The sequence below is a fragment of the Podarcis bocagei genome (genome assembly GCF_964188305.1).
Source record: "Podarcis bocagei genome assembly, chromosome: 8".
Taxonomy (NCBI): Eukaryota; Metazoa; Chordata; class Lepidosauria; order Squamata; family Lacertidae; genus Podarcis; species Podarcis bocagei.
Genome location: NC_138133.1, coordinates 2,366,956 through 2,390,334, shown reverse-complemented (window position 1 = coordinate 2,390,334; position 23,379 = coordinate 2,366,956). Strand labels below are relative to the sequence as shown.

The 23,379-nt window shown below is 48.1% G+C and overlaps 1 protein-coding gene and 1 long non-coding RNA gene across 5 annotated transcripts in view; one reads left to right on the top strand and one right to left on the bottom strand.

Annotated features, from left to right (window-relative positions):
* Positions 1-212: 212 nt before the first annotated feature.
* On the bottom strand, positions 213-13,333 carry NKX2-2 (NK2 homeobox 2; the record flags this gene model as incomplete). 4 transcript variants are annotated; one of them, XM_081206021.1, is made up of 3 exons in its annotated part: positions 213-466; positions 11,413-11,721; positions 13,006-13,333. In XM_081206021.1, the coding sequence occupies 3 exons, from the start codon at positions 13,331-13,333 to the stop codon at positions 348-350; spliced, it is 756 nt and encodes a 251-aa protein (XP_081062147.1). In that variant the 3' UTR covers positions 213-347. The 4 variants fall into 4 exon arrangements, with proteins under 4 accessions (XP_081062147.1, XP_081062146.1, XP_081062145.1 ...); XM_081206020.1 differs by lacking the exon at positions 213-466 and adding an exon at positions 1,611-2,083; XM_081206019.1 differs by lacking the exon at positions 213-466 and adding an exon at positions 5,913-6,284.
* Positions 13,334-13,614: 281 nt separating this feature from the next.
* Positions 13,615-23,379, top strand: part of LOC308593567 — a 53,918-nt gene continuing 44,153 nt past the window's right edge. The window contains exon 1 of the long non-coding RNA XR_014011012.1: positions 13,615-13,701. This is a non-coding gene — a long non-coding RNA (uncharacterized lncRNA). The remainder of the gene's footprint in view (positions 13,702-23,379) is intronic.

The window sequence follows — 23,379 nt, the reverse complement described above, 5'->3', positions numbered from 1 at the left end:
TTAGTTAGTTAGTTAGTTAGTTCATGGTAGGTTGTCCTGGTATCAGTCTCAGCCGCTGTAGAGCCTCTACTCACAACAGACCCAGGCATTGGCTAGACACCTTCATTTACTATCCCAGTAATTGAAAGAAGGCTCTCCTGTGGGAGAATCTGCAGCCAAAGCCACAGATGCATGATTTCTAGAGAGCCATAAACAGGACTATATGATGTCACAACCTCTAAACTTTTGTGGTAGGAAGGAGAACAATAGAAAACTTCATCTTCCTGTCACTGCACATTCTTCTTACCTATGATGGGATAAAGTTGTCTGTGGTCTCCTCAAAGAAGCACACATCATTCTGAATTGAACTATAGACTTCTGTAACTTTTAAGGATTATTGCCAGCCTGATTTTCATCACTGTATCTCTTTGAATCCTGGCAAGTATTTTATTGTGAGTAAATCTTGTTTCTTGTTTCTTTAAACAGTCTGAGAGGGAAACATAAAAGGGAGATGATCCAAGTCTGCCAAAGCATCACTGGATATCATAATTCTTCTAGGTTAAACAACCTTGTCTCTAAAAGCTTCTAAAGATAAGCTGTGCAGGGATGGGATTTTTAATTCTGCTGAAATAGGTATTTGCATTCTTGCACAAGTAAGAAGATGAAGGATAATTAATAAATAAAATATCATCTCCTCCTCATCTAAAACCATCCAACATCTGCAACCTGTAGGGGAGGTGAAGGTGACTTGATGGAAAGGAAGCCAGGACTCCTGTTCTGCAACCTGGTGTGTAGCACTTTCTCTTTCTGCGCTCATCTATAAGCTGTGCCTGCCAAAACTCTCTTGCACAGCCATGATGCTATAGAATAAAGTAAACAGGTCACTGAGGTCTGGAAGATACAGAACCCTTTGTCCTACTGTGCATATGGAGATTCTGCCGTCATGCAGGCCTTTGCCTCCTGAGAGAAAATGTATTGGACTGGTTAGGGGAGGGGTGTATGTGCAGAAATAAGGTTAGCTAGGGAGTGGTACCCTGTTTCCCAAAGATGCTCCTTTTGCTGGATTTCCTTAGAAAGACCAAGGCCACGATTCTGCGGATAATTCATTCCCTAAATAGATTACATCTGCAGGATCATGGTATGTGAACTTGGGTGGATGACTTCTCTGTTCCTGCCATCTGGGAGGAGTGTCCACAGTTCAGATGTGGAGATTTGTGCACAGAACAGTCCAATATTAAATTCTAGCTATTTCCAGTGAAAAGGATCTCAGGCAGTGAGGCTGGGAAATACCTTTTGTAGAGATGTTTGAAAGCTGAGCTAGAAGATCTGAAACAGCATAAGGAAGCCTCATATTTAGAGGAATCAAGAAGGCTTGTAGACGAAATCATAGAATTGCGGAATCATAGAATTGTAGAGTTGGAAAGAACCCACACAGATGCCAACTCCACCTGCTGTTTATATGGGGAAATCCAGCCAGAAAGCTTTCCCTGACCATGAGAGGTGTCCTATGCTTACTCTGCATCTGTCTACCCAGCCGGGTGTTCCTGCCATTCAGATACAGCACAAACACTATTTCACAGTGAGCTACTGGTTGTCAATATTTTTTGTCTTCTCAGTGAGATTCTTTATTCTAAGGACCTGATTTGATGATTGCCATGTAACAATTCATTTACTAGGAATATGTGATACAGTCACATTATGCAACATTTCAAATAAACACCTCTCTGTATGACAGATGAGTTTTCAGGTGAGTATCCTTAACCTTCAGTAGGACACAATTTCTGCAGAGGGAAGGAGCAAATCACAGGAATGCATTACTCACTGCTAAGGCATTGCTCTACAAGAAAAGGGCATTAGATTTTTTTACAATAATTTGTTTTGGCTTTTTTCTTTAAACAAAAGAAACATACAGAATTGTCAAGTATTTAGACAATAAAGGACAAAGACCACAAATTTAAAAAATCAAGTGTGTGTTCTGTGATATTGCAGGGTAGATAAATCAGATTGGGAAAGACTTTTATTGGCAGCCAATCTCTGTCACTGCTGGAGGAGGAAGCCAGAGAATGCATTTCTTCCAATACTTGGACCGTGCTCCATCTGAAAACTGGTACAGAGAGACAATGATTTGCTTATACCTGAAGCTGAATGAATAATTACAATTGTTGTTTTCTCATTTAAATTTTGAAAGAAACACATCAGATTTAAATTCAAATTAAAAATATGGATGTGAAATTCTCTATTCAGAATTCAAGATCTTACCTATTGGCAGCCTGGGACTGTTTTGGTATTGGCAGGCGCTGGGTATGAATTTTCAAAAACTGAACAATGCCAACAACTGTAAAATGTTAAATACCATTGAATACTATCAGTCATCTAATGCCAGACACAGAATACCATCACATATAGCAAGCAAGTTTCCTCTTGCCCCCGTCTGGGCATGTGACCCCTCCAAATCCCAGGCACATGCAGGAACTTCTCTGACTTTCACCACAGGGATGCTTTGATCCAATTCCAGGGTCCACCAGAGTAAAGGATGACCAAGCACGTCCGAAGGAGCCTCACAAACATTTATGGGCTAACTTTAACGCAGGAGCCTTGTGCTTTTTGATGACAATAGACTGTTGAGCATTTGAAGTTCAGTTAGATCACGGGCCCATCTGTTGAAATGGGGCTCAAGGTCTGAGACTTTCCAAACCCTGGCACTTGAAATCCTTTTAACCAGAGGTACCAGAAACTGAGACCCAGGGCCTTCTGGATTCAAAATATTACCATGTTGAGGAAATTGGTTCTCTTCGTAGGAATGTTGACGGATGAACCGTTGGATCACTTTTGCATGCATATCTCAGTTTTTCTCCAAAGAAATTGTATCATCTCACATTTGGCTCCTCTCTGGGGAGGTTGAGCATAAGCAAAAGGCATTGACAAATCTTGCTCTCAGATGCATAGATGATAAATCCAACATTTAAGCAGCCAGTGCCTTTTCCCACTTTGGTGAAGGGCTCTGAGGCAACTCAAGCAATCTTTGCCCCCAGGAGGTCATTCAAAACCCCTGGTATACCCCTGGATAATACAACTTCATTTCACATAGGATACCAAATGGCACAAAAATCTGTCTCAGATCAGATGCTGCAACTATTTTTGATGCCCTCTTCTTATCCAATAGCGCCTCTCTGTGGTTGGTTACAGTTTTGCTCCCTTTCCCCCTTTCAGATCATTTTAACAGATAAAAACAAAGCCACAGGCTCATGCATCATACATCTTGATTCAGAACAAGAGGGGAATGACATTTTTTAAAAAGAGAGAAGTTAGTGTATTCTGTTATACAAGTGGGGTGTAAGGAGACAACCTATTCATTTATTCTTAGACCCATGCTAAACATTTGTAGCACATAGAACATTCTAGGCCTCGCATGTGTATCTCAGTAACCCTTACTACAGTTTTGCAAGGTGGAGAGGCAGGCTAACATCATTATTTGAGTGTGGATCCTTATGCAATCAAAATGGGCAAAATCCCCAAGGAGATCCACAGCATCAGCATACTCAGGGAAAATTCATTGTGCATGCTCAGTGGGCATGAAATGCTGGCAGTTAGAATGGTGGAGGAGGAGGATGGAATGGAGTATTCGAGAAAAGGGTTTATCTTGTTGGTTGGAATCTTGAACAGGATTGCTGCTACAGGGGCAACACAAAGAAAAAAGAAAAAAGAGACCAGCTATCTATGATAATCTCTCTCTACTCAAATTAATAATTTTTGTTCTGGGGACTTCTTTGCTTTATAAATGAGAAAGGACGTTAATTTAAAGTTAGGTGGTCTTAATGAGAGATGGAAAGGCAGTTACTCCTACTCTCCCCTGACCACTTGGGAATATATTAATCACTGTTCCATCTATTAACCCTGAGTAATAACATCATGGAATAACTAAATCTGTTCTTGTTCATGGGGCAGTACTCAAGCATCACCCAGAAACTGACACACAGCCTCTTTGTAGTCTTCTGATTAAAAAGAGCTCACAGTTGTTCTCACAAAGAATGAGATTGATCGAGGTGGTAGAATTCTGGATTGCATTATTTCAGACTACAGTTGGGGTGTGTGCATGCCATTTTTTTATTTAAAAAAACCCCAATCCTCACATTAAAAAACTCTTTGCATGCAGGAAGTTGGCACCTTCAGGAAACGGCTGTACTAAGAGAGGTTTTGTTTCAACACAGATGAGCATTGTAAAACATGATCCCCCCTCCTGAGGCCTGAAGTGGCACAATCCAGAATCTCCCACCTCCTCAGTCTACTGCATCATTCTGTTTAGTGGGTAGAATGGCTCTTACACATAAAATGCATGGATGATGACTATCTGTGCTACAGAGGTACATCTGGGTGTTGCCTGACAGTGCTCAGATGACCCCCACTGGGTGCATCTGATTCAAACAAGTATCTACATCTTCATCCAGGGCCACTGTCACCACCAAGATTCTGCTGTCCTCTCAACCTTGAGATTCATTTTATATGTACAACTCTGCAAAGTCCCCTTAGAAACCTGCGACAGTTTCTGCACACTGAAGCTCACAGGCAGAAATCTTTCAGGCATTGACTTTATGTGCAGCCTGGATGTGAGTTCACCACCACAAGCAAAAAATGCCTGGTTTGTGTGCTATGAGGTCTGCTGGAGATAATTCACACAACCAATTGCTCCACACTTTCATAGATTCATGCTTTTGGTGAATGGATCATCCAAACAATGCTGGAGCATTCTTTTCTCCCCAAAGTTAGCCTGCATTCTGAATGCGGTTCTACACAAGTAAGAACAGCATCTGAAAACCCCGCTCATGCTGTCGCTTATCACATTTTGAAGTGAAGTAAGACACATTATCATCTAAAGAGCACCCACCTCCATAAGACAATTACGTTTAGAGACTGAAGCTGCCTGACTGCACTGCACACAACCAAAATTAAAACTGACCCTCGGCATTCAATGTGAATTCCAGCTGCCTCCTCCCCAAAGCAGGCAAGTGGTCTGGTCATTCTGTGTGAATAGATAGAATTTCATCACCGAGTGACGATGTTTCGCTTTCCGGCCAAGCCACGTTCTGGCCCTGCTTCGCCAGAGGGTCAGATAATGGACAGTGAGCTCCCCTCAAGCCATGGGCGGACTATTCTGCTTGCTTGTGAATTAAAGTGAAGAACGTATTTCGTTTGCTTTGTGGCGAAGGAAGTTGACAACCCCATTGCAGCGTTTTTATTTTATTTTATTCCGGAATTGCACGGAGTGAAACAAAAAAGCAGCCGCCCTCTTATTTGACAGGAGCAGATAGATGGGCGTAGCCAGGAGGAGGCAGGCCTAGATTAAGCAAATAAATAAAACAATACTTAACTAACCAGTTGCATTGCAGATAACTTGGTTCTGCCTCCCCCTAAAGCCTGCCACCCCAAAAATAAATCCTGGCTACGCCCCGGAGCAGATAACAGATCAGAAAATGAAGATTATACTTTTGAGTCGCTGCACCATTGTTAACCCAAATAAAATAGTTGGATTCAGACATAGCACGTCCCGGGCGCTTAGAAACTTCGGACACCAACTTCGGCCGTGCTGAAATAAATAAAATAGCAAACTCTTTCTATCCATCCCCTGTGATCAACATTTTAAATCCTAAAAGGTACATCTATGCCCGCTCTGGATTTCCCGCGGGGGTGGAGAGTCCACGGTGCAGAAATGAAGGGCTCTAGTGACCCCTTGTGGCGAAAGCGTGTCAGTAAAAGGGAGAGACTGGTCCGGGGCCTGACGCTTGTTCCTCCCCCGCTGCTCCCCCGCCTCCTCCTCGCCCGATTGTAAGCGATTAAAGCTCGCCTAGCTAGCTTTATTAATAACAGCGTTTATAATCGAAGAAGGCCTCCAAGAGGAAGAGAGGGAGGGAGGGAAGGAGAGAAATAAAGCAATAAAACTAAATTGTTTTCTTTTGATGGGGGAGATGAGAGAGAGTTTATTTGCAGATGCTGGGATAAAGCGAGTTGATTTATCGACAGAGCAAGAGTGTCGCTCTCAGGACGCCACAAGTACATATTTCCTGAAATATTGCTCAATACAATATCTAATACACACCAACACTTCACGAGTATCTGCTGCTACATCGCTCCGCGCGCGCGCTTCTTGAGCTGGGCCCCGCGCAGGAAGTTCGGGGTGGCGGGTGGAGGCTGGAGCGGGGGGTGGCGGGTGAGGTCTCCAACCTGCTGCCACCAACCGAGAGTTTGCTTTCCTCCCCTCCTTTCTGCCTTCTCCTCTCCACCTCCTCCAAGTAATCGCACGGTGATCGGTCCTTCATAAATACAATTGAGAATTGTCTTTATACTTTGTAAATATTGGATTAGCTTCTCATTGACCAGGCCTCTTGAAAAGACCCTTTAAAAAAATCCCACGCCAGGTCTAAACTAAGCCTTACAGTCAATAGGTAATGAAAGTAGGTTATTTCCTGAGCTTAAAGGGGTTTTTCAGCTCATTATCAGGTTAGCTGATTCTCCCTAAATAGCTACTCCAGTGACGGGATGCGGGAGAGAAAGCGATGAGGGGGGTGGGGGGGAGAGTAGAAGAAAACGGCTCAGAGAGGAGGCGGCTTAGGTAGGAGAGGCGCTCCAGTGCTCAGGAACACGCGCGCGCAGAGACCTGCCGCTCCAGGAACAATCCATCAGTTTTCAAATGCACAGAACATTTTTTCATTGTCTTCTTTCTCTCCCTTCCCCCGCTGTAGTTCTTTCAAATTGCCTCCTGCCATTGTCTTCAAAAACCTATTGAGCAACAGCGACCGCTTAACCAATGAACACAAAGATTTCGCTCCGGCGTTTCTATTGAAATACCGAAAAATGTGCTTTCCTTCGAGGAGGCTGGGCTGGTGGGGCCCGATCGAGCCACGAAAACACACAGCCCCTTTTGAGGAACCGAGGAGGCGGGAAAGAGGCTTGTTTTGGTTTCGCAAACTGGCGTCCTTTGGAATGCGAGTCAATCGTTATTGTCAATATGGCATTACTTGTTGTTCGGTACCGTGGCTTTCAGTGGGAAAGTTAAGCAAGCGCTTAATCACCCCAGTTTAAGCAGTATTCGCACTCCGAGCCTAGTCAGATTTACCAGGAAACAAGGCCTGTTGGTCTCCATGGGATTTACTTCCCAATAGATATGGTTGGATTGCCACCGTCAAACGGCGTAACTATGCATGCTGCGTCCTGGCCGTTGGTGACTCGGAAGAAACTGACTGGCTAAGGAAGAACTGCAGGTTTGGAATAAAAGCGTATCATCAGTGATTTTTGAGAACCACACCCCGGTATACTAAAGAGGAGGGTACTAAACCAGAAACGCCCTGGCTTCCCTAGATAGACAGAAAGACAGATGTTGGAATAACATAGTAAGAGGTACAACCCCAGGTGTACCGATTTTTCGCAATGGCCTGCTATATTACCCTAAGAGCTGTGATTAAAAAGGCACGACTCAAGCACAAAATTAAGCACCTTTAAATCTTATCGATTTCCAAAGGGCAGATATAAGCAAATGCTTAACTTTCCCCGTGAAATCAGTGGGACTTGCAAGCGCTTAAATTTGCCTGGATGATGTCCATCAGTCGTCCTCCAGAGAACTTCCTGTGGTCATTCTAGGCAGCATGGGGCTGGTTTTCGATCTCTCTGGAGGAGGGCAGAGAACCACACACATATATCATCAGCCAGCAGCAGCCAGCAGCAACAACCGTATCCAGTTGTGATCTGAGGAGTCTCTGCATAACATCACATCTCCTCGTGAATGAGATTCCTTGTTTTCTCGGCCCAGCTCAGCGAGCTAAACAGCCAGCTAAACAGTTAGACAGGCAGCCAGAGGAACTACAATTAGGATGGACAGGGTGTGGGGGGGGGGGCGGTAGGGAGGCATAAAACCAACCTTTTTTAAAAAAAATAATTTTATGGCTGAGTTTTTGTTTTAACCTCTGTGTTAAAACACAGAGAACCTAATTGTCTGTGAAACTAGAGGCATATTTTCAGTAGACTCTAGAGAAAAAAGAGGCCATGTTTGCTTTCAAGAAGAGGGAGGGAAAGGATTCTTCTTCTTCTTCTTCGAATAGATATAGCACGGATTTTTAATTCGTCTTCCTTTCACAGACAACAATACCGGTTTTGAAAGGCGGATACAATTTGGGTTTTGTGAAGGTCCCTTTCTGCCCCCTCCCGGCCCAGCTGTCCATATGGAATACGGCATGTGCAACGTGGCTCACAATGGCACCAACTGACAGGCGGAACAAAACCCGAGGTAGTTCCCCCTGACTCGGGGATGCTCTGCTCATTCCAGATACGCCAATTGATGAATTGCATTTAAACACACGCACACCCCCACACCCCGAGAAGAACAAGGGAAAGAAGAAGAGAGGGGGAAGGGAAAGCGTTCTCCCCCCCCCCTCTCTGTCCCTTCCGTGGCTTTCTTTTCTTTCCCCCACCCCAACTTAATATGCACGCCTCTAACATCCTCAACTCCCAGCCTCCCTTATTGTGCCGTTTTGTGATGGGTACTGTATATTGTGCAAAGATAGACTACCCCAAACTCCCGCGCCACCACCGGCGTGTGAAATGGAAGGCCACTGGGGGCTAGGGCCACACAAGACTTCGCCAGCTTGATAGACTTAGTAGAGACCGGAGAGACAGCGGCTCCCCGCACTCCACAGGCACGCGCGCGCGCGCGCACAAACACACCGCCCCTGCTCTGGATGGAAGGTTTGCTTTTGAAAAGAGGGAAAAAGAGAGCATTTCACTGGGACGGTGCGCTTGAATGTGAACCACGATAGATCAGTTCTAAATATTGGGTTTCTAGGAGTCCAGTCTGAAATCGGGGCTTGAAGCAGGCCTGCAACTGGGTGCAAGCAAGTCGGACAGAAGGAGCAGGTGAGCTCCTATAAAGACCCTCCCTAGCAGGGGAAAAGGCTCCTTCCTCCCCCCCCCCCACACCCCGAAAAGCAAACTCAGCTTCGAGGGACAAGCTGCCAGCCCACCGGAGGCAGTTTCGACGGCCCCAATCCCAAATGGGCTGCCCCACAGAGAAGGCTGCAGCTGGTCCACGGCCGGACTGCTCTTTTGCGAGAGACTAGCAGAGAAGCCACCCCAGAAAAGGAGGCAGATTATCTGCTTTGGCCTCAGAGTTGGCGGCGGGCCCTCGAGTGCAGCAGTCGAAGGCTGGCTCGCTCAATCCCCAGCCTCTACGAGAGGCGAGCGAAGGCTGCAGCAGAGAGAGATCTCGGCGCCAGATAATTGTGTTTGCTTTGGATGCGGAGTTGAAACGTGGCCAGCTCTGGCGGAGGCTCCACGGGGACCGCTCTCCGTGCCCAGGGTGCCCCTTCTCTGGATCCACTTGTTTGCTGAGCTTCGGAAAAGAGCTACAGTCTCCGACATGGCGCAGCATTGACATGTGAAAGTGCTTTCGACGGGCCTGATTTCAAATCGCATTCTTCGGGCAAAGCAGACAAGCGGCCCGGATAACCTGTCAGCTAACGCTTTCAGCTTGTATCAAGCACCACCCGATCCGAATTAAGTCCCCATCTCTCTTTCTTCCTTCCGGATACGAAATGGACGTGCTCACGGTCTCCTCTTAAGAGGAAGGTCTTTGGGGTCTTAAAACGTCTCCACCAGGCACGCTTCACCTCATTAAGCGGCTCCAAACAATTCCCACTGTCTAAATGTCTAAAATGTCTTTCCCTGCCCAGGAGGGGAGCAGAAAAACCACACCTTACTGAGGTTCAGATGCCCCCCAAAACAAGACCCTGAAGCAGCCCGCGGTTTCGTCTGCGTGGACGTGTGAACATTGGCCTTCCTCGCCAAAGTCGCAAAGACATGGCGAGAAGTCGCGGAAGGGAACCTCGCGGCGGGACTTCCAGTTTCGAAGTAACCAACCTCAACGCAGCTGAGAAAGTAAACGCCATTGAATTGCTATTAGAATCAAAAGCTTCTCATCTTGAAGGAGCACTCTTACATTTAAATGAGGCTGCGGGAGGATGGGGGGGAGGGGCAGAGGGGAGGCTGATTTTTCATTTCCACCCGTCACTTTATCTCCTTATTAGTATCTCAAGTAGATAAACTTGAGCAGGCAGAAGGCAAAGAGGACGAGATTATATTCAGCTTCAGATTGAAGAAAGTTTGGGCCGGGGGTGGGGAGGGAGGGAGGGCGGGAGGCGCCGTTCCTGTTTCTGTCCTCGTCCTCAAGAGTTCTGAGACTCCGAGTCCTCCTCCGGCTACGGCGCACAAGCCCTGGGCAAACTTCGCTCGCAAGGCGCTTAGGCCTCCTCCCACAGCCCCTGCCAGGATCCAAACCCGAGACCCACCCGCTTCCCTCTCTGCTGTGTCTTCCAGCAGGAGCCCCTTCCTCAGAGTTTGTTCCAGCGTTACTAACAAAAGAAAAAGAAAAACGAGAGAGGCTAACTTAATGTTTAACCACAACAAAAGCGTTCCGTTTAATGTGAATTTAAAACAAAACAAAACACAGCATTCTGATTAAAATTCTTATAAAAGTCTCAAAATCTCCTAGTTTTCTGTTTGGATTTGTACATGTATATTTATATGGATACTTTTTCATTCCGTATGTGTGTATACATACATATATACACGCGCGCGCGCGCTCCCCCCCCCCCGCCACGGGGAGGGAATTTCCTATCCAATCAGAAACAAACCAAAAATAAAGGCCGGCCTGAATTTATGTCAACAATCACTAAATAGGTTTACCGTTAAATAAAATAAAAGTAGAAGTGCTAATAGTGGCCAGAATTTTATACATGACCATAAATATCTCTGCATAAATGAGAAATAACGTTCTATTTTTAAATTACTCGCTCCTTGGTTAATATACAGCTGACAACAGCTTCTACGGCACACAAACATACTTTACAAAAACCACAAAAGCGTTCAGTTTTTAATCGTTTTTTATTATTTTTTTAAAATCTGTAGTTGTAGGTAGACAGGACCACTAGCAACGGCGTATCCCCCCCCTTGTAAACATGGCGCACAAAACGACCAAAATAATGAAAACTGACCCCCGCCCCCAAATAAGGAAACCCCCTCCCCACCCCAGCCTCGGAATCTCAGTCTTGACCCGTCCACACGCGCGCGCGCGCGCACCCTCCTCCCCCAGCCGGACTGATTTGGAATCCTTCTCCTTGGAGTCTCTGTGGCTCTAGAGAGTTCACCAAGTCCATTGCTGGGCTTGTACCAAGTGGTGCGCTGAGGGGTACTGGGGGTTGCTGGCCGAGCTGTACTGGGCATTGTATTGCATGTGCTGGAGAGACTGGGCGCTGTAGGCTGAGAAGGGGATCCCCGCCTGGAAGGTGGCGGCAGCCAAGTCCTGTGCCTTGAGCGTGTGGCACGGCTTGCCGTCCCTGACTAAGACGGGCACGGCTACCCGGCGCGGGGAGGGGAGAGGAGTCACTTCCATACCTTTCTCGGCCCGGGCCCGCTTCATCTTGTAGCGGTGGTTCTGGAACCAGATCTTCACCTGCGTCGGGGTGAGGCGGATCAGGCTGGCCAGGTGCTCCCGCTCGGGCGCCGACAGGTACCGCTGCTGCCTGAAGCGCCGCTCCAGCTCGTAAGTCTGCGCCTTGGAGAAAAGCACCCGCCGTTTCCGTTTCTTGCCGGAGTCGCCGTTGCTCGAAGTTTCCTTGTCGTTGTCCGGAGACTCGTCCGCCGAAGGCTCCGGAGATTTGGACGCCGAGTCCTGTTGGGAGTTGCTGGATGCCAAGCCGTGCACTGAGGGGAAGCCACAAAAGAAGCAGATCAGAAGAAAGCCGGCCGGCCGGCTAGGCAGGCAGGCGAGCAGGATCGAGCAGGATCGCAGGATCCCCCCCCCTCACCCTCTTGGTGACCCGCCGGGCGCTGCTCCTTCTCAACTTCCCAACCCGGAGAAAGGAAAGTGACGGGGGTCCTTTGCAACCCGCTCGTTTTGGGACGCCCACCCTCATCCTCTGGGTCTCCAAAGGGGGGTTCACCAAGACTAAACGTACAACAAATTGCAACGGAGAAACCCCAGTTTAGTTCTGCATCTATGTGACAGCTAAGTGCCTAACAGCCCTTTGGATTAAGTGTGTGGTGTTGGAAACATCTCTGTCTGATGCGTGTTTGTCACAGCCACACATTCTCCTTCCCCATGTGAGGTATAGGCGACTGTGCGTTTTCATCTTCTTTCCCTCTCGGAAAATTACAAACACAAATAGAAAGCATAGAGGCAAAACAAGGTGACTATATATGCCATGTTAATAAATCTGTTAGGAAACACAGTACAGAAATAGTAAGAGATAAGGATTTGTAGATATAGACAGACCATGGTCACCATAAAAATCTTGGCGCAATCCACAGCGGTCTTGCGTAGCTCCCAATCATTTTAATACAGTCTTGCGCAGGAGAATATCCCGCTGGAGCCCCCCGCCCCCGCTTTTTACAACGTTTGGACTTTGGTCTCTTCCTTTAACAAACAAACAAAACGGACTTCTTCTTTCTGGGCTACGTGGATTGATTTTTAAAGGATAATTCAACAAGCCATTCTTTGATCCAGCACAGCCAATGGGACGGTTTACAAACGTCTAAAGCAAAGCTATCCAAAATTTCCCCACAAAGCATACTCTGTTGGTTAGAGAAGTAGAAAGAAGGATTCAGGGGAAGCGGGAGTTGTGTGTGTGTGTGTGTGTGTGTGTGTGTGTGTGTGTGTGTGTGTGTGTGAAGAAACACGGCTGGGTGGCTGGGAGAATTTTGGAAGGCACATTTTAAAATCTTTTCAGACTGGAGTTTTATTCTTTCTCAAACAAGGATTGAAAGCCATTATTTTGACTCGGTTCAGGTAATTAAAGAACCCAGATCTCCCATTTGTTCCCGTCACTTCCAAGAAGAAGTTAAAACACGCACGACACACAACAGCAAAAGGAGGACTTTGGCGAGGGGAGAGGAGCGGAGGAGAAGCCGCACGGCCTCATCCGGGCTCCTGGCGAGGGCGAGAGACTCACAAAGAGAGGGGTCCCCAGTGTAAGTTTGGCTACTTACAGGAATACTGGATGCTCTCGGTGGTGGCGAGCCAACGCGTGTAGGGATTGTCGGTATTGTCGTAAAATGGGTTCTTCAGAGGTAGCGTCTGAACAGAGTCCAAGGCGGTTGTCCCCAAAACCCCGGGCTTTTTGGGGGGCTCCGGCCCCTCCGCCTCTTCGTCGCCCCCTTCCGCGATGGATCCGTCTTCGTCATTGGTGTCAGGCAAGTCCAAGATGTCCTTTACAGAAAAGCCGGTCTTTGTGTTGGTCAGAGACATATTCCGGGCAAATCTGAGGCAGGAAACTTTGAAGGACCAGATTGTCAGTCCTCTTGCTTCGCCAAACATACACCGGTTGGGGGGGGGAAGGTGGGGGGGAGAGAAGAAGGAAGTGGGGGGTGTTGGGTTGGAATAAAAGAGGGGACGCGGTGGCAGCGGCGGAGGAGGCGGAGGAGGGGTGGAGGTGGTGGAGGTGGTGGGAGGAGGAGGGCAAAAATCAGCGGCGGTCTTTCAGCATCTAATATCTGCGCTTTTCGGGCTTGGCTGCTAAGAGCCGCGGAGCACAAGGGGGGCAACTGGCGGGGCTTCCGCAAGACTTTGTAACTCCAGGAAAAATGCCAACGTGCGTTTACTTGAGGGTCTGCTTTAAGCACAGCGCGCTGACGGTGCCTCCTCGAAAAAAACAAGCCATTGCTGAGACGGGCAGTCCATATAAGGTTGGTCTCCGCACATGAACCTGCCGAGAGGAGGGAGAGAGAGAGAGAGAGAGAGAGAGAGAAAGGGGGGGGGAGGAGAGAAATGCATTAAAAACGCAAAAGGTTGGCCACGTGTGGGCGGGTCTTAGGAGTCAAGTGGATGAAGACAGTGTTTGCAGATGTGAAATTGCGGGTTTTTTTGGGAGGGGGGATGCGAGCCTCCACCATTGGTGCTGTAGCACATGATGAGTGGTATAACGTGTCAATTAATTACAAAGATGGGGAGGGCCTTTTCTCCACAGTATTTACATACAAAGGAGCTGCAAGTAGCCAGATATTCCACATACTTGAAAGTACATTTTAACAAATTGCCTCTGGTTTTGTTTTTTTTAACCCACCCCCGCAACAACCATCACTACCATCTCTAACCCGATTTTGCATTCATTTCCCATTCTCGTTGCTGACATAAAGCTGCCTCCCTCTCTCTCTCTCTCTCTCTCTCTCTCTCTCTCTCTCTCTCTTCTTTCTTTTCAAGCAAGCTAGAAAATTGACTGTTTTACAGTGGCTTGAGCTAAATCCGCCACTTTTAGAAGAAGAAAGTGCAAAGAAAAGACAGAAATGGGGAATCTATTCAAATTAGTGGTTACCTAAACAAGATGTTGTTGGGATGGCAAGAGCCCAACTTATGTAAACCTCCTAGGTCAATATTTTGGTTGAGGCTTAAGGATGAGTGCTAGAAATTAAACAGCAAGTAATTGATTCCAGTTTGCTCCGAAATCAGCTAAACTGGCAATAAAGAGGGTAATTCAGCTCCTAGATAGAGTCGAACGATTTTTTGGTGTTTTCTTTTTTTATTTGCACATGACTAATTTATTTCACTCTTCCGTTTTCTGGAGAGATTACTTGCGCGTTTAACAAGGCATACCGCTGTAAAAGCCAGAGCTAGCCTTTTTTAAAAAACAAAGAAACAAAAACAAAACCAATTCTGTTTTAAACTGGAATTTTTGAGAAACCCCCCCCCCCGCTGGAGCACGCATTTCAAAGGCATTCTTTAAAAAAGGGAAACCAATGAATTTTACGTCTTTTAAAATAGCACTTAAATTCTCTCATGTATGTGCCCAGAATACGATGCTACTGCTTATTCAGACAGTATTAAATAGCCTATCTTAGGGACACTGAAAGGACAATAAACCTTGTGGATGGGAAAATTCCCAGCATTTTCTGTCTTCACTTGAACCAAACTTCCCCCCCCCCGCTGCTGACTCTCCCCTCCCCCTCCGTTCTCCCCTCCCCCCCCCACTTGGTTTGGTCCCCAGAGGTTCACGGCTCGTAGCCTTTTCTTGGGACTCTCCCCCCCTCCCCTCCTTTTAAAGAGTGAACTCTCTGTCCCTCGCTCTACGGCTGGAGGCGGAATACAGCAGCATTGTTTATCTCCGAGGGAATCTGGGTGGGGTTGCGGGGGCGGCGGCGATGCGGACGGCAACATTTCGGGCACAGCAGAACTCGGTGGATGGGATCCTCCTGGGGTCTTCAAAGCCGGCTTGGGGGAAGGATGGTTTTCAAAAGGGGAATCAAACAGGACGGCCCCCCACCCAGTAAAAACCGCTTCTCCCCAAAGCCCCCTGACACTTGCGGAGACGATCAAGATGCTATAGTTGTCAGAGTTTCTCAACCGCTTGGAACTGGGACTTGGAAACTGGGAGGAGGTGGGCTGGGTGTGTTTGTGCTGGAGCGTGAGGTGGGCGATCCCCGAAGATCTTCCGAAGCAATTAATGGTGGTTTATCAGTTTATATCTCCCTGTCCCATCCCCCCCCATGCCTCCCATCTAGTATGTGATGTGGATGACAATGGTTCGGTTTCGGGTGTTTTTTTTTATAAAAAAAGCTAGTCCCTGAGCGCATCCTGGGTGGTCGGACCGGGGCAAACACAAATACAAACCGATTGCTAAGCTGCGGACAATGGGCGAAATGTAGACAAATGTCCGGCTTCTGTTGGAAGCCTTTGTCCTAGACCAGGTTTTGCATTTATTTCACTGGCGAAATAATACATGATTGACGCCCTCTTTCAATGTGTTCTAACTGTTTGGAATAAATCTGAGGTTGTTCCTAGTTGTCATGGCATTCAACGTCTTTCAATGGACTATCTCTTCATTCATTTCGGAATCTTGCCACAATATTAAGGAAAGCCCCTTCATGTGGATGCGACCGAGCTCCTCTCCTTTTTTCACTCGACTAAAAAATAAAAAATACACATTTTGTATATGTGCGTGCGTGTATCTCTCTGTGTGCGGAGGTCGATTCAAGGAAGCACTAAATTTTAAATTGATACGCATAGTTTTTTATTGCATATACTGAGAAGGGGGGAAAGCGATGAAAAGTCGGCATTTGACATGCATGCAGGAATTATTCAAGTTAATAGTAAACGTGTCTATAAAGTGACCCCCTCGCATTTTAAAAAACATGAGCTAACTTGAGATAATGCACTCAAGTAATTTAAGGCAGCAAGGCAATCCAGTGATTATGAAGGGAAGGATTAAGCAGCAAATGTAGTAAATACATGAATTATAAATTTTACTTGGGTGAGATGAGGGGAACCTTCATTGTTCTTCCGGGTTGTTATGTAATTTTTTGAGGTTTGGGCGGGCGTAAGGGGGTGGGGAGTAACCCGTCTCTTTGGATCCAGGCCAAGGCGGCAAGACTCGCAGTTAAAGAACAAGATTTTTCAAAAATGTTAGCAGCACAGTTAACAGCAACAAACCCCACCGAGGACAAGCAAAATACAACTTCCCCTCCAGTTCCTGTTCCCTTCTCTTTAAGACAAAGCTTGTGATGGGGTGGAGAGAGGTGAGGAGGTGGAGACAGAGGAACTACTGCTGCTCTCCTCCTCCTCCTCCTGTGGGCCCTTCCTGCGGTTGGGAAATGGTTTTTCCGCCCTGTGTCGTCCTTGTTTGTGCTTGCTTTTAGGTGAGGCTGGAAGTGCCCACCTGGACCCTTGCCGTGCTTGGACAGCGAACAAAAAAGCAGCGCGTTTTCTTTAAAACCCGAATAAAAGTCTCACTTGTTGAATTGTATCAATAAAGACCTCCCGGCAGAGTTACACTCTGGAGCACACGCTTCCCATGTGATGGGCTCGGGGCAGATTCGCTCCCTCCGGCCACCTGATAAGCAAATATTTTCCTAAGGGAAAATCAGGGCTCCCGCAGAACATTAATCAGCCGCCCTTCGAACGGCGATGACAATAGGCCATTGAGAAGCACACACACACACACACACACACACTGAGCGACACAGCTGGACTGTGACCAGCTATTCTCCTTTGTACACAAAAGACCTGCAATAAGTCATAATTTCTATTCCCATCAGCACCACTTCGCCCTCCGCGTTCCGAAATCAATCTATAGAACTTACTTACAAGTTTGCCTTACATACGGAGTTCCCACAAGAACAAAGGAATCGCTTAGTAGGAAGGAAAACCTTCCCCCCCCCTTTTTGTTAAATATTTTCACCCAAAAACTTCTCTCTTTCTCCCCTCGGCCCCACGGAAACCTTCGAGTGGAGAGGGAACGTGAGGTGGGGGCGGGGGCCACAGGCCTGGGGGACTTCGCTGGGGGGTTTCCGCTCCTATCTTTCCACTTCTGTCTACTGTCTGGTAGGGATAGAGAGGACACGCTACATTCCGGCCTAAAGGGGTGAAATGCAGCCAGCGTCGCAGAGAAAGATCTCTGCCCAGACTGTCGCCGGTGGGAAAAGCCACTCCGAGAGACGGAGGCAGGCTAGGGGCTAAGCAGAGGAAAGGCGTCCACGACCAGGGCGTCCCAGGTCTGGTTGGATTTGTCCTGAAGGTGCGACAGATTTTTAGCCACTACAGTCAAAGGCCGCTAGACCTTCTGAAATAGGACTTCATATTCCTAGAGATTATTCTTCCCTTTCAAAAGGGGGCCTCGACTTTTTCTTTGACCTCCTTTTAGTTGGCCGTAAATGGTCCTCATCAGACCCCCTGCTTGGTCGTTTCCACCAGCCAGTTGCCCAGGCCTTCCTTCTTCTCATGGGCTGGTTTGTCCCACAGATTGGCGTCCCAACCAAGCTATTGGCTTGCGTTATGCAGAAGGGCATTTAGCCTGTCTGTCTGTCTGTCTGTCTGTCTGTCTGTCTGTCTGTCTGTGCTGAGAAGCGGTGCTCTTAAACACCTGCCAGAGAAACCGATCTGGAACGTCAGAATATAGAGATTCTTCTCCAGGCTACATTCGCGTGTTTTGTTCTGTTTCCCTTCACGGTTCCTCGTATGCGAGGTCTAATGGACTGGCCAGGGTGGTTCAGGGTGAGGATGACATTAATCGACATTCCTAGGAAGAACTGCATGCAATGAACCGGGGCTCTTGGGACCTTCTTGAAAGGCCTCTGCAGATATTACGGAGGGCTGAAATCTGGTTGTAGCATTGTCTCGTTGTTCGCTAGTCGAGAAAACTCCTACGGAATAGCGTGCCTCAGATGAGCGCTCACTTATTGAACCTCCCTCAACGACAGTAATACAAATAAGTCTGGCAATGGCGGTGGGGCAGACCCGCGGTTGTGGCTTCTGGAGACCCAGGGCGAATCGAGTGGCGATTCTGCCCGCCCATCAGTTTGAGAATCCTGGAAGGCTCCTCCATCCAGAGACTACGGAACCCTAAGCCCTGGAATTAAAGGATGGAGGGGGTTATTTGAACAACTGAACAAGAGGCTGAAAAGGAGAGGTGCGTGTACACAGCGTAAGTGCTTCTACTTCAGCAGAAGTGCCCTCTAGGAGCGAGGAAGTGTTTACCTGTTTACTTTTACAGGTAGCTCAAACACCAGGCAGCCGCCTGCTCACTGATTTCTGCAGAGGTCTTCACCACCCTTCGAGCTTAGAGGAAGTATTCAGCGTCCGAAAAGGGGATTTAAACAACAGCAACAACACACGGGAGCCAACAGTTTGCAGGGCATAAGAGCAGGGAAAGAGGCCCTCTTAGCCACCACACTCATGTAAATTGCTTGTGCACTTCTAACATCGAGAGCTTACAGCTCAAGGAGGGCTTGCTGAAGGAAGCCGCCCCACCGCCAGGAGAACTCAAGGTTCTTCAGCAGCGGGAGAACTACGGTGAATTCGGAGGTTTGCAATGCAGGTATTTGCTCTTAAAACCAGGAATCTGAAGACACGAAACTTATAACATACCATTCGATTTGTTAAAGTGGTTGGTCCTGAAGTTTAGTCCTCAATGAACACTGCACTTTAGGATCAATTCCTAGTCAAGATTTATAGCAACAGCGACGTGATGCTGTTTGGTATATATGTCTCTGCAACGATTACAGTTAAATTCCATCCAGGGGTCATTATGCAGTCTAATAAGCCTCACACCCTGCAGGATGTGGGGAAAAGATGCTGCAGGCAGCCAGATGCGCCCCCAGGGCTGCCAACGTGAATAAAATATGGGGGGGGGGGGAGAAGGTAAGCCCCACCCCACATAATCGAGCCCATGACGCGGCAAACGTACACCATTTCAATGGCAATGTGCACCAACTTTGTGGGCCATGGTCCCCTCGAATATTTTTTGGGGGGGGCAGAAGGGACCTCAGCCACTAGGAGTTGGCTCCTCTGGCTCCTCTTGGCCTTGATGCTAAAGAGCGAAAGGCATTACCTTGGTCTCCCCTTCTTCTGCTAGTGGACAGAAGCATTCTCAGCCATTAAAAAGTTCAAGGTCTTTCTACTCATCTTGAGGATTGTTGGCCTTGATTTGTGTGGGTTTTTCTTTGACTGGAGGAGGAAAAGGAGTTACCTCTTTGTGGGTGCGTGCGCGCGCGTGCCCGAAAGACAGAGAGAAAGAGAGCGCACTGTACTGTATATATGATTGATCTTTCACCCATCACAAAATCCCATCTCAGAAAACAGCCTTCAAGTGGATTAGTTTATTGTTTGATTAGAGCAAAGGTGCAAGCAAAATGTTTTTATTCGCTCTGTGCAGACAAAAACACACCACACCTTTAACGCTTCTTGTGAAGATTAGTTGGAGGCAGACACAAAGCCTTGGTTGTGGGAATGGCGTGTTTTATCTCAGGATATGGTATAGTGTCAGGATAGGGTATACTTAAAATCAATAGGGAAATATACATAACAGGTAATATGTAAGTCAACCTACTTATGATTATTGTTTTCAAGTGATTCACTTCCGCAACACACCCTGAAAACAATGAAGTCGCGTAAGCCTTTGTTTTAAAAGTGTATTGTAGGGACAGGGCTGGGGGAGAGATTGGTAATTAATGAGTGCCATCTTTTGAAGCTGATAATAAAGCGTCATTTGACAAATGCAAGGCACAAGAACCACCCCTAAGTAGACAACTTACAATAGCATTTGACTGCAGACCACCCTGTCCTTTTGCTGATGTGCGCGTGTCCGAACATTTTAAAAGGGCCAGATTTATCTCTTGACGAAAAAGCATTTTTTCTGGTTTTATTTGCCGAAAAGCAATGTGCAAAAGCTACTGACGTCAGAAAAGATAACAATAGCAAAAGTAGTATACTCTAAAAGAAATATTCTGAAAGTAGAAAGCTTGGATGGAATTGTTTTGGTAGTACAGAGGAGACTCCTGGAGTGAGGAATTTCTGGTTTTGGAATAAGCCACCAATTAAGCTCGCTTAACTCCGGTTGAGAAAGTTCTGAGCTGTCAATGGGGTGGAATTGCCTTCACCTTACTAGAAGAACAACACAAATATTTCCACAGTTCTAGGAAGGGAGGAAAAGAGCCAGTAATCGCTACACTCTCAGGATGGGTTATCCCCCGAACGCTCTGAAAAAGCAATCTGTTCCTTGTCATCCGCATAGTAGAGAAAAAAAAGAAAGAAAAAAGAAATTGTGTTCAGGATCTCTACATCTAAATGAGCTTTTTATTATGATGGTTATTATGAATTTTTCGCCCCCTGCAGCCCTCGCTTTGATAACAAGCTTTCCCCAATTCTTTCGGAAAATCTCCCAAGGTCATAAATTGTAATAGACGTCATGGATTTTTCTTTCCTGCAGGCTAATCGGTTATTTACGGGCTGAGAGAAAGCCAGAGGGCACGTGTTAGGACTTTGATAAAGCGACTTTAATGAGGTTTTCACAGAAATACCCAAATAATCTAATCTAATATAATAAATTAAGTTGTTCCACCAACTACATAAGCAACCAAAGGAGAGTCTTGGCGTTACCATATAATTCCACGGGGGCAGTAGAAATCGGACTCGTCTTTCCGCTGTAAATATTATTTTCTGCAAAAGCTAAGTCTAGCCTCCGGGCATCCTTTCGGTTCCAGACTATTATGAGGGTTTTATTTGTAAACTAAAAGCTTCCTTCCCTCCAGCCAATCCTTCAGCTTTATTCGTTCGCGTCTCTCTAATGATTAAGCGTGCCTCAATGAGATTAAACATTGTCAGCTTGCCTTCAGAGCTGTCTCTGCACAGATCCATCCCTTTGCTTTTGATAAGAACAATTTGAATAGAAGAGATTTCTCGTTCTTTAGACAACACAGAACTGAAAGCACTTGGCTATCAGCATTAACTTTGTATGTCCTCTACATGTAGTTCGAATGCGGGTGAGTAGGGGGACAGGGGAAGCCAGTCACTCAAAATTCACTCATATTTGAAGCGATTTTACGAGCGATATTCAATTTATACACTCTCTTAAGGTGTTCTCTTAAGGTGAGCTCAAATAGGTAGGCATATGTGAAAATAATGATCACACCAAGTACACGAGCGAAAGTTGAAAGATGGGGAACTCTTGGATTACCACATTGCAGCACCGAAATGCATCCCCTCAACGGGAGAAATGAATGAAATGAAAGGCGAGGTTTCCTTTCAAATAATAAGAAACGGGAGAAAGTCAACTAACTGCCGGAGAGGGATTTCTAGCTCCGATCCCATCCGGCTGATTCTCAACTATTTCTGATACTATGGCGAACTCTGCTGACTCCCTCGAGAAGTGTCTCTCCCCCCGCTCCTTTTTCCTAACAGTTCCTTTTTCGTTCCTAGTAAAATAATCTGCGTTTGAGAAAGGGACCGGAGCAGACGGTCTGTCCCAGCCAGGAAGGATCCCTGCGCTCAGCTCCCTAAGAGAAGCCAGGCGAAACCGACCAATAGAGCTCAACGTTGCTGCATAGAGTACTAAGAGGCGCCCAGGTCTCAGAGAAAACCGGCAGGGAGCCGAGCGGCGGCCAGACTTGTCAGGAAGCAGCGCGGAGGGCGCGCGCATCCGTCCGCAGGGGCGCGTGCACCCCAGGCAGGTAAACGTGGGTCTTGCTTCCCCGCGAGACTCTGCCGGAGGGGCGGAGAAAGGAGGGAGCTCTCCTCCGCGCGCGCCTGCTCTCCCCTTCGCGGCCAGCCGGCTGGTAGAGAAAACTCACTCTTCTCTCAGACCGAGCATCTCCCTTCGGGCTGCAAGCAGCCTCTTGCCCCTCCCTCCCTCCCTCCCTCCCTCCCCCCGCAGCAGCTTTGAGGCCGCACCTGATCTTCCCTTGGCCAGGTGAGGAAGCCCGAGGGAGCCAAGAGCTTCTTTCGAGCCAGGCTCTCCGCTGGCTCAGCTCCTTCAGAGGCGGCGGCAGCACCACCTGCCCGGAAGCGAGGGCATGGCCCTTGGCTCCCCCCCCCACCGCCGCGTTGCCTCTCCTTCCTCCAAACCACAGCCGCCTTTACGCGACCCCCCGCGGCCACTTCGCTTCAAAGGCTCGCTTGACTTTTCTCCCCAGGCGAAGCGCCTCCGTGGCCCCGAGGCGCGCCCAGGTCTCTTCACTTTCCGGCGCCAAAGTTGTTCGGCCAGGTAACCGACTTGCCCGCGCCCTGCTCCACACAAAACACCCCCCGGACCTCAGTCCTCCCCGCCCCAACTTGACTTGCCGCGGCGCACAGGCCTCCCCTCCCCTCTCCCCTCATTTCCAGAAAGCGGAGCGCCTCACCTGGTGGCGGGGTGTGCGCGCCTCTGCCCCGCGGTTTCCCTGCGCCGCTCGCCTGCCTGGCTGGCCAACCGGGCGCGAGAGATGGCTTGTATGTGCGGGAGAGAGGCGAGGCGGAGGTCAGGAAAGGCTCCGCCAGCCGAGGCGAGGAACTGCTGGGAGCGCGGGCTGGCTGGCTCGCGCGCGCGAGGAAGATGCAGATGCGAGTGACTCTGTGTGTGTGCGTGTTTGTCCAAGCGGAGGCTGCTGCTGGTGGGCTTTATATAGACACCCCAGAAGCCTGGACTCCTTCCTTCCTCCCTCTGCGCTCCCTCACATTGTCTCGAATCAGCCAGCAGCTCTTGACGAGCTGGGGGCCCCCTGCGCACTCTCTCTCTCTCTCTCTCTCCTCAGCGACGCGATCTTGTTTGCTTTGCTTCCCGCTCTATGACGTGGGACAAAATATTGGCCATATGTTCATCGGTAATAAATTGGTGCGAAGCGCAAACACAACTGTTCCTGGATGGCTCTCTCAGCTGCCTCCGCCACGGCTCTGCTCCTGAGCAGATGGACCTGCGCGCCGCGCCGCCAGCCCTGTCCAGCCCCGCTCGCGCACTCCCTCTCCGCCGCAGGCCCTCGCTCAGATCCCGCCGGATCTGAAGTCTAGGAACCACAACTACCGCGGGACCCTTTCAGGCTTTCTCTGCCTCCTCCCCGCTTCTCTGGCGCAACCACCCCCTAAACTTGGAGGTTTTTCAGTCTTGTCCGCTGCTCACTGCCCAA